This window comes from Podarcis erhardii (genome assembly GCF_964252035.2).
Source record: "Podarcis erhardii genome assembly, chromosome: 7".
In the NCBI taxonomy this organism is placed as follows: Eukaryota; Metazoa; Chordata; class Lepidosauria; order Squamata; family Lacertidae; genus Podarcis; species Podarcis erhardii.
The window spans coordinates 7,873,751-7,889,190 of NC_138511.1; the positions used below are offsets into that span (position 1 = coordinate 7,873,751).

General features: G+C 51.4%; 1 protein-coding gene across 1 annotated transcript; it reads right to left on the reverse strand.

Moving 5' to 3' along the window:
- Nucleotides 1–304: 304 nt before the first annotated feature.
- On the reverse strand, nt 305–15,401 carry FHIP2B (FHF complex subunit HOOK interacting protein 2B). The gene is made up of 17 exons (XM_081868440.1): nt 15,256–15,401; nt 14,000–14,078; nt 12,409–12,578; nt 11,212–11,316; nt 10,559–10,681; nt 9,633–9,851; nt 9,326–9,522; nt 8,126–8,234; nt 6,969–7,045; nt 6,641–6,842; nt 4,651–4,820; nt 4,437–4,565; nt 3,630–3,720; nt 3,301–3,444; nt 2,151–2,291; nt 1,842–1,948; nt 305–541 (listed from the first exon to the last, which is right to left on the reverse strand). Exons 1-17 carry the CDS (start codon nt 15,304–15,306, stop codon nt 436–438), a joined length of 2,220 nt encoding a protein of 739 aa, XP_081724566.1. The 5' UTR covers nt 15,307–15,401; the 3' UTR covers nt 305–435.
- Between the last annotated feature and the right edge of the window lie 39 nt (nt 15,402–15,440).

Here is a 15,440-nt window from a genome sequence, read left to right on the forward strand (position 1 = left end):
ATTAAAAACCCAGAAAGTCCAGGAGGAGCCTTTAGTATCTTGTACCAGATTGTCCTGAGGTGCCACATGCAGGCTCCAGGCTCCTGCAGGGAGGAAGGGAGCCATGACTGCTCTGAAACCACACCTGGAGCCACAGCGAGAGACTTCTGAGGGAGAAGGCAGAGCACTTCTGGCTTTGTGAGGAACCACACGCTCGACCTCAGGGAGAGCTAGGTCTCGCCTCGTCGCAGCCTGACTTCTGAGACTTTTGCTCTAGGGACTGAGCATGGGGCTCCTGGGCAGCCCTTCAAGCACAGGGGGCAACCAGCGATGGCTGCGGCCCGGTTCTTACGAGGCTGCAAAGGCCTCTAGGGTTGCCACAAATGCCCTTTCCAGCTGTGCATCCGTCCCTTGAGAAGTGTAGGATCCAAAAGGGGCAGCGCGCTCCTTGGAACGTCAGGCGGGGACCTCGTGCATGGACTTGACGAAGACGATGGCCGCCAGCTCCTTGCAGAATTCTTCGAGGACAACCACCCCCTCCAGGAGGGTACGATGGCCTATCCTGTAAGGAAGCAGCATGTGAGGCTGAGGAAGCGGCCTTGCCCTCATTTCCTATTGCTCACCTCCCCACATCTGCTTCTCAAGAACGACAGCACTTTACATTTGCAAAACACCATCATCATATATGCACTATCTGAGTCCTTTGCAACCCTAGAAGAGGAGGCCAGTGTCACGCCCAGGAGGACAGGAGCTTGCCGGCGGGGAGACTTAAACCAAAGACTGCCTCCTTTACAGGTCAGCCTCTTTTCCTCCATGCAGATAGTCATTTGTCAGGGAGTCTTTAGCTGTGATTCCTGCATCCCAAAGGGAAGGACTAGATGACTCTTGGGGTCCCTTCCAGTTCTACAAGTCTCTGATTCTATGGCCTGCGCAGCTCCGTCTGATCCAGCGCCAAGGGCCTTCTGGCCTCACTGTGAGAAGCCAAGTTACAGGGAACCAGGCAGAGGGCCTTCTTGGTAGTGGCACCTGCCCTGTGGAACGCCCTCCCACCAGATGTCAAAGGGATAAACAACTACCAGACTTTCAGAAGACATCTGAAGCCCTGTTTAGGGAAGCTTTTAATGTCTGATGGACTACTGTGTTTTAATATTTTGTTGGAAGCTGCCCAGAGTGGCTGGGGAAACCCAGCCAGGTGGGCAGGGTCTAAAATAATAATAATAATAATAATAATAATAATAATAATAATAATAATAATAAATATCAGACTGTGAAAAGAATAGATGAATATGAAAATGACAGGTCTGGTTGTCCCCCCACACCATGCCTTAGAGTTTGGGATGTGCCTGAATATAAAATGGTCCTGCTGGATCAGGCCAAAGGGGGCCCATCTAGTTCAGCATTCTGTTCTCACAGTGGCCAACGAGATACCCATTGTGGGAAACCCGCAATCCAAGATTCAAGCACGAGAGCCCTCTTCTCCCCTCCTGTGGCTTCCAGCAACTGGTGTTCACATGCATTGCTGCCTCCGACTCTGGAGGCAGAGCAGAGCCATCCTGGCTAGCAGCCATCAACAGCCCTCTCCTCCTCCTTGACTTTGTGTCTAATCCTCTTCTAAGTCCACCCAAGTTGGTGGCTACCACTGCCTCCTGTGGAAGGGAGTTCCATAGTTTAACTCTGTGCTGTCCAAAGAAGTCCTTTCTTTTATCATCCAGCTTCATTTTTCTCTATTCAACTGCTCCATGCGGTCTATCATTTTAGGGTTCTCTCATGCAGCCTCTACTTTACCTTTCCTTTTCTCCAAACTGGAGGTTGGCACCAGCCCTTTCAACCTGTGTGCAGTGTCCCCCCCCCCCAACACTCACTGTTGTTCTTCAGCAGGGACCAGCCCCATCAGCCCCCTCCGGACCAGCAGCAAGTTGGTGGGGAAGTTTGGTATCCGGTGGATCCTTTGCATTAGGTCTCCAATCACCTGGAGGGAGGAGAGACCAGAGGGGCGGCTTGTGAGTCAGGCCTCCAAGTCAGGTGGAGAGGAGGAGCTGGGGGGGGGGAACGGTGGCAGGGCTCCCCTTAGCTTAGAGGCACAGGACACTCCAAAAGGCACCATCTTCCCCAGGCAGCATTCCCCATTTCTCCCCACCCAGCCCGCCTGCCTTGCCAAGACTAGACATTACCCGGATCAGGACGGCAAAGAGGGTCCTGCAGCTGGGGGCCAGAGGCAAGTAGGGATCCAGGAGGTACTCGTGGAGGTGAGGGTGGGGAAAGAGAGCCAGGCGGGACAGCACCGACGTCACCTGCAGGTTCACTGCGTAGGGCTGCAAGGGAGGAAGAAGAAGAGAGGCAGAGGGCTCAACTGTGGGGCGTGATTCACAGCCTGCACAAACAGCCAGGCATAGAGGGTCACCGGAGGGGGAGGGAAGAGAGCAGAAGAGAAGCGATTCCCCCCACCCACGACATTCTGCACTTGCTCTCTGCAACCAGACAAAGCCACAGCTGTCTGAACATCATGCCCCCTATCTAACCTTTGCTCTCTTAGTGGTCTGCCGTGCCCTGCCTGTGACCTTTGTCTCCTTCGTCATACACTGTGCAAGGGGAAAATGATGCGGTGGAAACAGGTGCCAAAATAACTTTGTACCACCCCACGATCTCAGGATTGGAAGGTGTGTAAAGGTCACAATCCAAAATGTATCTGACGGGTTTTGCATACTGTGCCAATAAAAGGAGCCTCCACAGAGCTAGCCGGCAGCTTGCTTATGCACAGCTCACTTGATGATCAACACCTGACTCGTGCCTTCACTTCACTTCCCCTTCCCTCTTATGTATTTATTTAGAGCATCTGGGTACCCTCCTCATCAGCCAGAGGCTCCCGGAGTGGCTTACAAGACAAGACACAACACACAAGGGGAAAAGGAAAGGGAGTGACGAGGAAAACAAAAACCCAGGCAGAGATTTTTAAATAGTTGACCAGGTGGCCCAGTTCAGGGGCAGGAGGCGGCTGATGGAGCTGGGCCTCCAGGACAGCTGATGCAATGAGCCCTGCTGCTCCCATTCTCTCTTCCCCTGAGATCGCCTGATGGAATGGCTGCCCCCAGCTGACAGGTTAGGGGAGAGGAGGCCAAATGGAGCTGGCCTCTCACAGCAGAGCCCTGCTTTCCAGCTCCCCTGCTGAGGAAGTCCAGTAGAGAATCTTAGCGCTCCATCCTAGAGAAGGAAGCAGCCCCTAAAACTTGTCTCTCCCTGCCGCTTCTAGGCCACAGAAACACCAGGCTCCAGGGTCTTAGCGATGCTGGCCACTCCCAGCAAGGACCCCTTTCCCATCCTTACCTGGTCCAAGATGCGCATCAGCCGTTCAAAGAGCACTTCCAAGAAATGCCCTTCGTAGAAGCCAGTGCTGGCAGAGCAGGTCTCCAGGGGCCGAGGGGCCTTTGGCCAGTGCCAGCGAGATGCCTTGGTACAACATTCCTGGAACTGACAGAAGAGGAGGGGATGGATCGCAGGTGGGCAGGGGAAGGGGCTAAGGAGAGGCTCTTGCAGGGCCCAGCTGAGACAATAAAGCAGAATGAACTCAAATGCTGTGAATCGCAGGAGCAGGGAACAACGCCAGGTATCACACATCAGCAGAGATCAGGTAGGCAGGGAGACAAGTGACTCACCAGCACACTGGCATCGTGGACATAGGTGTCATACCCGGCCTCTTCCAGGTAGGCAGAGGTCTTTGCTTCACTGGGAACCAGGCAGAGGAAGCTGAGAAAGAAGGAAGCAGGATGGCAATGATGGGGGGAAAAGAAGCCTCTGAGACCCAGGACACAGGTGTGAGGGTCAGCATTAGGAAGAGGGCAGCAATAGGAAGAACCTTAACATGGCAGCAGGTGTTTAGGCAGTGGGACGAACTCCCTCGGAAGGCAGTGGCCTCTCCTTCTCCTGGGGATTTTAAGCAGAGGTTGGATGACCAGGTGTCATGGATTCTTTAGCTGTGATTCCTGCAGGAGTTTGGACCAGATGACCCATATATAGAGCAGAGATATAATCTGGGCAGAGTTAAAAACCGAGCTGGATGCAGAAAGCATAATATTATGTTTGCCTAATATATAATACAAGCTCCAACCAAAATGCTTAGCCATTTTAAAACTCCTGCAAAGTGGCCCAGCCACACAGCTCCCTTGATGGCAGCCCCTGTCTACCTTGTGCCTTCCAGATGTTCTGGACTACAACTCCCATCAGCAGTGGTCAGGACAGCCACTCCTGGCTGGCCCTCATGGAAGTAAGAACCATAGAACTGTAGAGTTGGGGGGAGGGACCCATAGAGTTATCTAGCATGTCTGAAATGCTTGGGCCTGGCTGGGCTGGGCTGGGCTGGGCTGGGCTGGGCTGGGCTGGAGAAGTCTGGCAAAGGCCTGCCTTGTGAGTTCAGTTAAGCTGTTCACATATTGTGAGCCGGTCTCCCTGCCCCACCTTTGTACCTGCTGACCACCTCCTTCACGTCCTCCGGCTGGGCTTGCTGCTTTGGGGCAGGGACGCCCGGCTTGGTAGAGACCTGGAAGCTGGTGCCTGGGAACCCATCTATGAAGTAGGGATCCTCCTCCAGTTCTCTACAGGGACGGAGAACAGAAGCATTGAGTGGCTGCCCTGGACGAGGACCCCGTCCCCCAACTTTCCTCTCCTGCTCTCACTTACAACCCATCCTCGCAGGGCTCGGGCTCACGAGCAAGGGGCTCCTCCTGTCCAGGTGGGCTTCTCAGGAGGTAGCTGCGCTCCTCCAGGTGGTCCAGGACCAGGCGCTGCATGACACGTTGATCTGGAAGCCACAGCAGCTCCTCAAACAGCCTCAAGGTGGCCATACTGATCTGGAGGGAAGGAAGAAAGAAGGGCAAGGAGTCAGGAAAGCCCGCTAGGAGGCCCTGCTGCCAGCACTGGAAGCTGCTGAGTTCCACCACCTCCTTCCACCTGGAAAAAGGTGTAGGGAGATGAAAGTCAGGGGTTGGCCTCCGTTTTGGAAGAGAAGCTCTCACTTCAGGCAGCCTGGAGCCACCCCTTGGAGACCCACAGAAACTCCAGGCAGCCAGCAGGCAAGGCCAGTTGGTATCAGACAAGCAAGAGCAGCTATTGAGGGACAAGGGCACTATGTTGCTGGGTTCTGGGGTTGCAGACTGTCATTTCCCATCTTGATCGAGCCATGAACATAGGAAGAGGCTGTCGGATCAGGCCAATGGCCCATCTAGTCCAGCATCCTGTTCTCACAGTGGCCGACCAGATGCCCCAAAGGGAAACCTGAAATAGGATCCAAGCAGAAGAGCAACTCTCTACAGAAGGGAGTCACTCCTTCCCATTGATCATTTTGGTGTTCCTTTTCTGGACCTTACTAAGGGGCCTGGCAGATGATAACAACAACAACAACAACAACAACATTAATAATAATAATATATTTATATCCCGCCCTCCTCAGCCGAAGCCGGGCTCAGAGCGGCTAACAACAATAAAAGTAACACAGTTTACATAAAATCAGAAACAATTAATTGAAATGCATTCTAAAATCAATTCATTTTAAAATCAATTCAAAATCAAATTGATGGCAACATTGGGCTAGAGTTCTGTGAAGAATTACCGAAGGAGGGGGTCAGGCTGTGCCTTGGCCAAAGGCCTGGTGGAACAGCTCTGTCTTGCCGGCCCTGCGGAAAGATGTCAAGTCCCGCAGGGCCCTAGTCTCTTGTGACAGAGCGTTCCACCAGATCGGGGCCACAGCCGAAAAAGCCCTGGCTCTGGTTGAGGCCAGCCTAACCTCCCTGTGGCCTGGTACCTCCAAGATGTTTTTGTTTGAAGAGCGTAAGGTCCTCTGTGGGACATACCAGGAGAGGCGGTCCCGTAGGTACGAGGGTCCTAGGCCGCATAGGGCTTTAAATGTTCAAACCAGCACCTTAAACCTGATCCTGTACTCCACCTGGAGCCAGTGCAGCTGGTATAGCACTGGGTGAATGTCATCCCGCGGCGAGGATCCCATAAGGAGTCTCACTGCCGCATTCTGCACCCGCTGGAGTTTCTGGGTCAGTCTCAAGGGCAGCCCCACGTAGAGATTCAACAACAGAGCTCACTGCTATCCTGGGGAAGCCTCAGCTGCTGCTGCAGGTTTCATTTCCTCCTAAAGAGCTGAGCCTGATTCCTTCCCTGGGGTTCACTAGGCCTCAAAGGAAGCATGAGAGATTCCATTTTGCAAGGGAAGGTTCGGAGGGCAGGGGGAGGGCTGGAAAAGCATCCCCTATGCTGGGATCTCCTTGGCCTGCTGTGGTCTTCAGTCATCACTATCGCCCCAGGTGTAAGTTCCCAACAAGTGGGGAGAAGACCTCAAGCCCAACAAAACCCGTAATTCCCAACCCCGCTCTGCAACTCCTGGGAGCCTGGCAGTTTCTGTGACAGAAAAAGTCCTCTGCACATGCTCTGAGGCTTTTGCTTGCTTCCCACAAGGAAGCGCTGATGCTTGGCCTTCAAAGGCTTGAAGACCTCCGTCTTATCAAGGTGAAGTCCTGAACAGCCTGAGGTCCAGCAATTTGCTGCCCCCTAAGGGCAGTCTGACCCAAGCACTGAGCCCCTGCTGTGTGCTACTGCTTTCTCCCCACTGACGCTTGCAGGAATCCTGCTCAGGTGGAACTTTCCCAGCAGGATTTCAGCTCACCTCGTCCGACAAGTGGTTGCAGCGCTCAATCAGTTGGGAGCAGAGGTGGTGTTGCGGCTGGTGGCCTGCATCCTTGGCCACTGCCGGTCCTTCCTTGGTTCCCAGCACAAACCCCACCAATTCCTGGAGGAGCGCAGGAGAGCGGATGTGTCTTACCAAGGCAGTCAAGACAGCTGTCGAGAGAAGGATGCCGTGTTCTGACCTGCCAAGGAAGACAGGGATGAATGAGGGGAGCTGACTCTGGCCATGGGCTTATTGGGCAGGCCTCCGAGTTCCCCCAAGCAGGACAAGCCTTGGTGCTCTCTTTCCATGTTAAGCTTGGACTCACATTTGCAGGAGCTGGGACTGCAGGACTCCCTGGAAGAACCTCTCAGCCACTGTCTCACTTACGGCACCTGCCACAACCTGGTGGGGTGAAACACCACAATGACTCATCATGATCTCTGCAGCTCCTCCTCATTCAGAAACCCGAGTCAGCTAGGAGGCCAAGGGAGAAGTGAAAGCTCCCCTGGAAAGGGGCAAAGAGCCTGAGGCAGCTTCCAAAGACTTAACCACGTGGTTGTGGATGGAGGTTTCAGCAGGAGGTCTCTTCCTTTTAAAATATTTTATTAAAAGTTTTCTTGGTTTACAAATGTATGTGCAATGTCTTTTTTTTTCAAGTTACATTTTCCATAAGTCAGTTTCATTTGTTGAGGCATTAGAAAGAAAAAAGGGGAGAAGAAGTGGAGGGGGCCATGGTGGGTGGAGGTGGGGTCGGGAGGCGATATTTCTATTTTGCTTAATGTATGTGTGGGTTTTTGTGTCCGTGTCGTTTGCTATTTGCTTGTGCTCCTTTGGTGGTGAGAGAGGTTGGGGTTGGGCTCGGGTGCGGTTGTGGTTGCTTGTTTGTGATTGGCTGTCTTGAACTCTGTTTTCGTGTGTGAGTGGGGTCGGTGGGTGTTTTTGAATCAGGTTAGCCATACTGTATTGATTCCTATGCTGTTGGTGGATTCTTGTCGCTGTCTTGTTGGGCTGTATATGTGATATTGGGGTGGAGGTATCGTCTTCTCTTAGTCCCCGTGTCAGTTTCAGTTTATCGGTTAATTTTTCTAGTAGGGCTGTTTCCCATACTATTTGGTACTATTGGTTCATGCTTATTCTTGACAGGTCTTTCCAGTGTCTGGCTATGATGTTTCTGGTTGCTGAGAGCAGGTGGGTTATGAGTTCTTTGTTATATGAGTGGGCATTATTGTCTTGGAATATGTTTAGTAGGGCCAGTTCTGGGGTGATTTCTAATACTTGCTTAGTTATCTTACACGTTCCTTATATGGCTGTTGTCCAGAATAGTTGGATTTTGGGGCACTCCCACCATAAGTGGAGGTATGTGCCTGTGGAGGTGCACCCTCTCCAGCATTTTGGTGAGGTTCCTGGGCGTATTAGCGCGAGTTTCCTTGGTGTTAGGTACCACCAAGTTTCAGAGTGAGCTCTCAGCAGGAGGTCTCTTACCGGGTGGGCCTCTTTCGCTATGCAATCACAGAGATCGAGCCAGGCAAAGAAAGCCTCCAGGCTGGGTTGGCCTGGGAAGTCGTTCTCCTCAACGCAGCTGCCCTGAAGCCTGGAAGGGTGAGAGGTACAGTTCAGCAATGTATGGAGCACTGCTCTGTCTGAACATCTCGTCAGGCAGATTGAGAGTGAGAGGCAAAATAAGTCTGACAGCTTCAACACAGACTGGTTTGGGTTATACAGACACAGAATAGGGAGGGAGATGTGTACTTTGCCTGACATTCGCTGAAAGTCAGTGTTTTACAGTGGTACAGTCATACCTCAGGATAAATATGCTTCAGGATAAGTATTTTCGGGTTGCGCTATGCGGCGACCCGGAAGTAACAGAGTGTGTTACTTCCGGGTTTCACCACTCGCCGCATGCACAGACGGTCAAAATGACGTCATGCGCGGAAACGGCGAAACGCAACCCGTACATGTACAGTCGCGCCTTACGTTCTAACAGGGCTCTGGAACTAATTCCGTTCGCATCCCGAGGTACCACTGTACTTTGGTTCCCAAATGGCTTGGCTCCCAAACAAATCGGCTCCTGAATACCACAAACTGGAAGTGGGTATTCCGGTTTGTGAACGCTTTTCGGAAGCCAAATGTCCGACGCGGCTTATGCGGCTTCCGATTGAGTGCAGGAAGCTCCCGCAGCCAACCGGAAGCCACGCCTTGGTTTTCGAACCATTTCGGGAGTCGAACAGATTCCTGGAATGGATTAAGTTCAAGAACTAAGGTACCACTGTATCTCTACATATACCAGTTTGTCAATCATATGCTCTTCAGTTTTAAAGTACAGTTGCATTCTGTGTGGGGATTAAGTTCCAGGGATCACAGATATATGCAAAAACATGTATACCTGAACTAACTCCTTGAAACCTGCCCCCACATCTTATCTTCCAGAGCTGGTGCACCAAACAGGACTTACTCCCCAAGCAAGGCAGAGAGCTTTGAAGATCTTGAAAGATTCCAGTAAGCAAGACAGAGCGCTTGAAAGCTCTTTCAACGCTGGGAAAACCCGGCGCAAAAACCCACTAATTTTAAGCTCTCCACCTTGCCTGCATTTAATCTACACAACCAGCTAGGCCACTCCACTTGCTTGTGGAGAACCAAGGTCCAGGCCTCCTTGTGGCCCCCAAACTCTGGGGGTATCTTTACCTCCAGCTGACCGGCTGAAGCGTGGTGACATCGGCAGGGTTGACAGTGGCTGGGATGGCCTCGCACAGCGTGCAGAGGTGGTCAGCCACCAGGGGGCAAAGCCTGCTGTCTCGCGCCAGAGCCAGGGCGGCTGCTCGATGGTCGATGCTGGTTAGCAGCAGAAGGTTCTCCTGAGCTTTGAGGGCAACCTTCCTCTTCTGCAAGGGAGAGAAAACAAGGCTCCTGAAGGCCCTCCTTGATATGCAGTCTCACCTTCTCCACCTGCCCTAGCAAGAGGCAGCGTGCGCCCCACCCCACGGCCCTGTACCTTGCTCTTGCACAAGCTGATCAGGGAGGTCACCAGGTTTGGGGCAGAGGAGGCTGGTTCCACAAGCCGCACCTCGCAGGAAGTTTCCTCTGGGCACAGTCTTCTGTCCTGCTCTACAGGGGTGGGCAAGGTCCGGGAAGGGTCCAAGGCAAGCTCTGCTGTTGCTCCCTGAGGTTGGAAGGCCTGATCCACTTTCTGCCCACTTGCCGCATTCTTGCCCTTGAAAACGGGGGGGGGGGGGGAGAGAATCTGGCTACATTATCCCTGTTTGGCATGCTGGGCTTAAGGTGGGAAATCAAGCAAAGACACAATGCCCCAGGGGGGTCCAACCCATAGGTGGCTCCTCCAGAATCAACACCAGGCATAGGCAAACAGATGTTTTGGGACTACAACTCCCATCATCCCTAGCTAACAGGACCAGTGGTCAGGGATGATGGGAATTGTAGTCTCCAAACATCTGGAGGGCCAAGTTTGCCTATGCCTGATCAACACTTGGAATGAACCTGAGCTTTGCAGTTGAGCACCCACTGCAGAAAGCAACACCCACTGAGCTCCTTCAAATAATGAGTAAACCGCTTGATTCCAAAAACAAAAGTCTGGTAGTTGTTGTTCTCTGTGACATCTGGTGGGTGGGCGTTCCGCAGGGCAGGTGCCACTACTGAGAAGGCCCTCTGCCTGGTTCCCTGTAACTTGGCTTCTCATAGTGAGGGAACCGCCAGAAGGCTATCGGCGCTTGAACTCAGCGTCCAGGCAGAATGATGGGGGTGGAGACGCTCCTTCAGGTATACTGGACTGAGGCCGTTTAGGGCTTTAAAGGTCATCCTCGCACATACAGACCTTGTGAAAATAGAGCACTCTGCAGTCTGTCCCAGACTGTTAAAAGATGTACTGGCTCCTGTAGGCAAGCAGATCCAAGAGTCCCTCACCTCTAGGACATAGGGCAGCAGGGCCGGATCCTGTTTGATCTTGGTACACAGGGCAGCAACAAGCTGCATCATTTCCTTCTCAGGCTCAGAACCTAGCGCGTCGTTCCCAAGGTGGAGGAGTTTCTGTAGAAGGACAGTGAGTGGGTGGGTGGGTGAGGGTAGCAGTGGCTCCAAGGACAGAAAGAATAGGAATACAGTACAATTGCATCTTACACACATTTAAGATGCTCACTTTCAACCATAGGTGGTTGAAGGCCGCTGGCTGAAATCCTGCAAGTTAAATGCAAGCAAGTTGGAGAGATTAATAACTTTTTTTGCGCAGGGAAAACCCGCTGCAAAAAGGGTTTTTATACATCAAACCCACACATAAGATGCAATCATACTGTAACCAAAAGAGTTTTGAGCCCAGGACTCAGAATCACGCGAACCAAGAGAAAACATGCAAGTCTGCTTTGTTTCCAAAAATGGAATCCTGATCTTGTAGCAGAACTTGAGTTGCCTCGGCACAGAATTTGATTTTTCTTTGTCAGCACGGAGTACAATGCTAATTGGAACCTTCACCAGATTTGACGAAGAGGGGAGTGTCAGAAATGGCCTTCTTTGGCACGGGCAACTCAGACGAACCCTGGCTGGCTCAGCAGAAAGGAACTCACCTGGACAGGTCTGTACACGTTCAGGTAATGCAGCAGAGGGCACTGCATTTGTCCCAGCAAGCGGCTGAAGAAGAGGAGCACATGAGACCTCATCCCCGTGGGATACTGGGGATCAGAAGAGAGACAAGAGTACTGCTACAGAGGGTCCCTTCGGAAGATCCTGCCCTGTCCCCCCCTGCCACCAGGCCTCAAGGAGCCTTGAGCCTGACTCAGACAAGTCAATGAGAACAGCAAAATAAAACACAACACCAAAAATTAGGAGTTGAGTTAAGCACCCTAAAATTGCAAACAACAACCCAGAAAGCATAAAACAGCCCAGCAACAGCCCTTCGAGTTATGCCTAGCTGCTGCCTCCACTGGAACAGAAAAGGAAAAATAAAAGGTGCCTGTGTGTTGAATTTATTCTGCAGGAGAGTTCCATGATCATCCTCATCAATAATGTTTATAAACCCCCTTTTTTCCCCTCCCCCTAATGTCTCAACAAATGAAACGGATTTGTAAAAATGTTAGATGGAAAAAATACAAGAGACATTACACTTACTTCTGTAAAACAATAAAATCTTTAATAAAAAATAAAAATAAAATATACCATTTAGTATGTAAAATCTTTAAGCAGTTAACGTAAAACACGGTAAGATGATTTAAAGCAGAAAAATGTCTCTACAACATTTAAAACCAAAAATAAAAAGAAATACATCAGTAAAAACAGAGAAGCCATCAATAAAACATTCAGGTAAACATCAATAAATTATCAGTTAGGATCACGCGGTGACTCTTAAGAGGCCGGGAGTGCCTGCTTAAAAAGATGGATCTTTAGCAGGTGTTTAAAGCTTGCTTCTGCTTCTGCCTCACAAATAGTACATGGGAGGTACACAGGTCATGTTGGCTGGGACAGACAATCCAACAGTACCTGGAGTGCCACAGGTCGCCATCCTTGGCTTAAAAGATAAACCCAGCAACAGGATTTGTGGGGGGGGGGGCTCTCAGACCAGGCATCCTCTGTGGAACCCCTTAAACTAGGCATGCAATTCTCTTCCACTGCCTGACTCCTCCATGCAAAGTAAGAATCATGCCTGCAGCCAGTGGCACCACTGCCAAAAAGGCCCTGCTCCTATTGCATTTCAGCAAAGCAGACACTGCTTGGGCGGGAGGGACGGCAGAAAGTACAGGACTGCCTCAGAAAGGAAGCTGTGGTACCTCTGCTTTTGCCAGAGTGCTGAGGGTCTCCAGGATTTTGTGTTGAAGCAAGTACTCCAAACAGGGTCCTGTCTCCCCCGATGGCTGCTTCTTCTCCTCGTATGCTAGGATATCTAGCATTTGTTTCAAGCGCCAGGGGATGTCCGTCTCTTTTGCTGGTTTGTTTTCATCTTGAGAAAAGATAATCAGCTTGTCACAAGCATACCCACACACCCGTTTTATATCAAACACAGGGATCTCATTCATTCCTTTATCCAAGCACTGAAAAGATGGTTGAAAAGCATCATTTAAAAAAACATTTTAATATGTTTTTGATTTATTCCTTGTTGCTTGCTCCCCAGGGCTCCTTTGGGATATTAAAATAAATATCCAGAACTGATACCTGCAGAATGCAGCTGCAGACCTCTCTGCATGGAAAATTCTGAATAGGGCTAAAGGATCTGTGCTGCTTCTCAACCACACACTGATCCCAGAAGCTCTGTAGCAGCTTTCCCCAACCTCCAGATTCCAAGACAGCAAGACCGGAGGTCAAGGATGATGAAGTTCTAGCAGTTCATTAACATCTGGAGGACACCACACAGGTGGAGGCTGATTTATGGGCCAGGATTTGTTTTTTGCCAGTGTTAACTGGCTTTTATCCATAATTTTATTGATACAAGTATTTCTACTTGCCCTTTTGCAAAACAGCAAGGTGGTTCCCTCTTAGAAAACAAGGACTGGCCCACTCTATGGCATTTTCTCATACTATCATCATATACTCCTGCCTTTCAAAGTTCTTCGGAAATGTCAGTTGGATCCAAAAGCTGTCATAGAATCATCATAGAATCATAGAATCATAGAGTTGGAAGAGACCACAAGGGCCATCGAGTCCAACCCCCTGCCAAGCAGGAAACACCATCAGAGCACTCCTGACATATGGTTGTCAAGCCTCTGCTTAAAGACCTCCAAAGAAGGAGACTCCACCACACTCCTTGGCAGCAAATTCCACTGTCGAACAGCTCTTACTGTCAGGAAGTCATGTATCCTTAAAAGGGGGAAATGGCAGAAAACAAAACTAGCCAATTCTGTCCCTATAGATTCCCCTTACCTCACCTTGATTTCATGGTTTGTTTGTTTTTTAAGGGAAAGATTTATTATCATTTTGATAAGAGTGTCTCCAGGGTACTTTTTGGGCAGGAAGGTGGGAGATAAGCATCTCAACTCCATATATAGCCTCATTTGAATGTGTGCCACACCGGTCTGACAGGTCAGGACAACTTGGGCCACAAAGATATTATTTCCCCTTTCAGGCTGCATGTCACCTGCCTTCCTTCGGAAAAGAACATTCACAGAATCATAGAACTGTGGAGTTGGAAGGGATCCAGAGTGTCATCTGGCCCAACCCCCTGCAATGCAGGAATCACAGCTAACAATCTAAGAAACTTCCTCCACCTCCACAAAAATAATGTGTATCATAAGCTTTGCGTTTCCATCAATCAACAGTAAGAGCAACGGTAAAGAAAGCAGCAACGGCTCAACAAGAAGAAAAGTGTGGTGTGGCTGCACATAAAAGGGAGCGAGTGCTGGCATTCGTGGCCACAGGGGTTCCTACCGGTGGTCTCCAGGTAATACTGGGTGATGCCCTTCCAGTGGTCCGTGAAGGCAGCCGGGAGGTCCAGGCGTGGCTCCTCCTGCAGGGGGGGGGAGAGAAGAAAGCCGTTGTGAGGGGAAAGGCCCACGCTGCTCCCTTGCTCGTATGCCTCCTCAGCAGTACTGGATTTACATATAAGCCAAACAAGCTATAACTTAGGGCCCCACTCTCTTGGCCCCCCATACTATTTCTTAATTGTATTTCAGTTCAACAATTACTTTGATAAAATGCATATTTTGTTATGTGCAAATGTCTTTAGGTACCTATTAGGTCCATAAATTACCATATAGCATATACAGTAGAACCTCGGCTTACGTTGCCCTCGGGCAACGTAAACTTTGGGTTGTGAAAGAGGCAAACTCAGAAGTATATTTCCGGGTTTCGCCGCTCGCGCATGCGCAGTAGCGCTCTATCATGCCATACGCATGCGCAGAAGCAGCACCTCCGGTTGCGGAAACCTCGGGATCTGACCGGAGCTCTGGAACGGATCCCGTCCACAACCGGAGGAACCACTGTATTCAACACAAAAAAACAGCGGCAATTTGTTGTTGACAAAGGACAGTTGGACATATAAAGGGCCCCATTACCTTCGGTAGCTTAGGGCCTCATCAGTGGCGTAGCGTGGGTTGTCAGCACCCGGGGCAAGGCAAGTAATTTGTGCCCCCTAACCCGTGGATTTGCGCCCCCTAACCCTAACCCCCAGATGTTGCGCCCGGTGTGGCCGGCCCCCCCTGCACCCCCCACGCTACGCCACTCGGCCTCATCTAACCTAAATCCGGTCCTGGTCCTCAGCCCAGCCTGAAAGGACAGGCAGAAGGGAACAAAAAGGGGAGCAGTTTTCTAAGGAATGAGCTCCATCCCTGACCCCACCTGCGTGGGTCGCCCGCCAGCCAGGTAGCCAGTGAGCCAACCAACATGGGCATGGGCAGGATTTTTGTTTTGAGGGGGGCAGAACCTCAGATTTGTATTAATGGGGGCGCTATGCCCATGCCAAACAATTAGGTAGCCAGGTAGCCAGCCAGGTAGCCTGACAGCCAGCTTCTTAGCCAGCCAATCAACCAATCAATTCGTTTGCCAGGGGGCCAGCCAGCTAGCCTGCCTGCCAGATAACCAATCAGGTAGCCAGTCAGCCTCCTGATCAGTTGATTGACCAGCCGGCCAGCCAGTCAGGGAGCCCAGCGGCCAGCCCAGCTCGGCTCCCTCGCCCCGCCGCTCACCGTCTCCACGGCCCGTTGCAGGAGGGCTCCCAGGCGGCCCAGGAGTGCCATGGCTTCTCCGCGGGAGGAGAGAGGAGGAGCCTCCCCGCCCAGGGCGCCGTCTGCGCCCTTTCTCCCCTCCGCCCGCCCGCGGCCGTTCCTTCCCAACCGAAGTGCGCCCTGATTGGTCCATCCGAGAGCGCCGG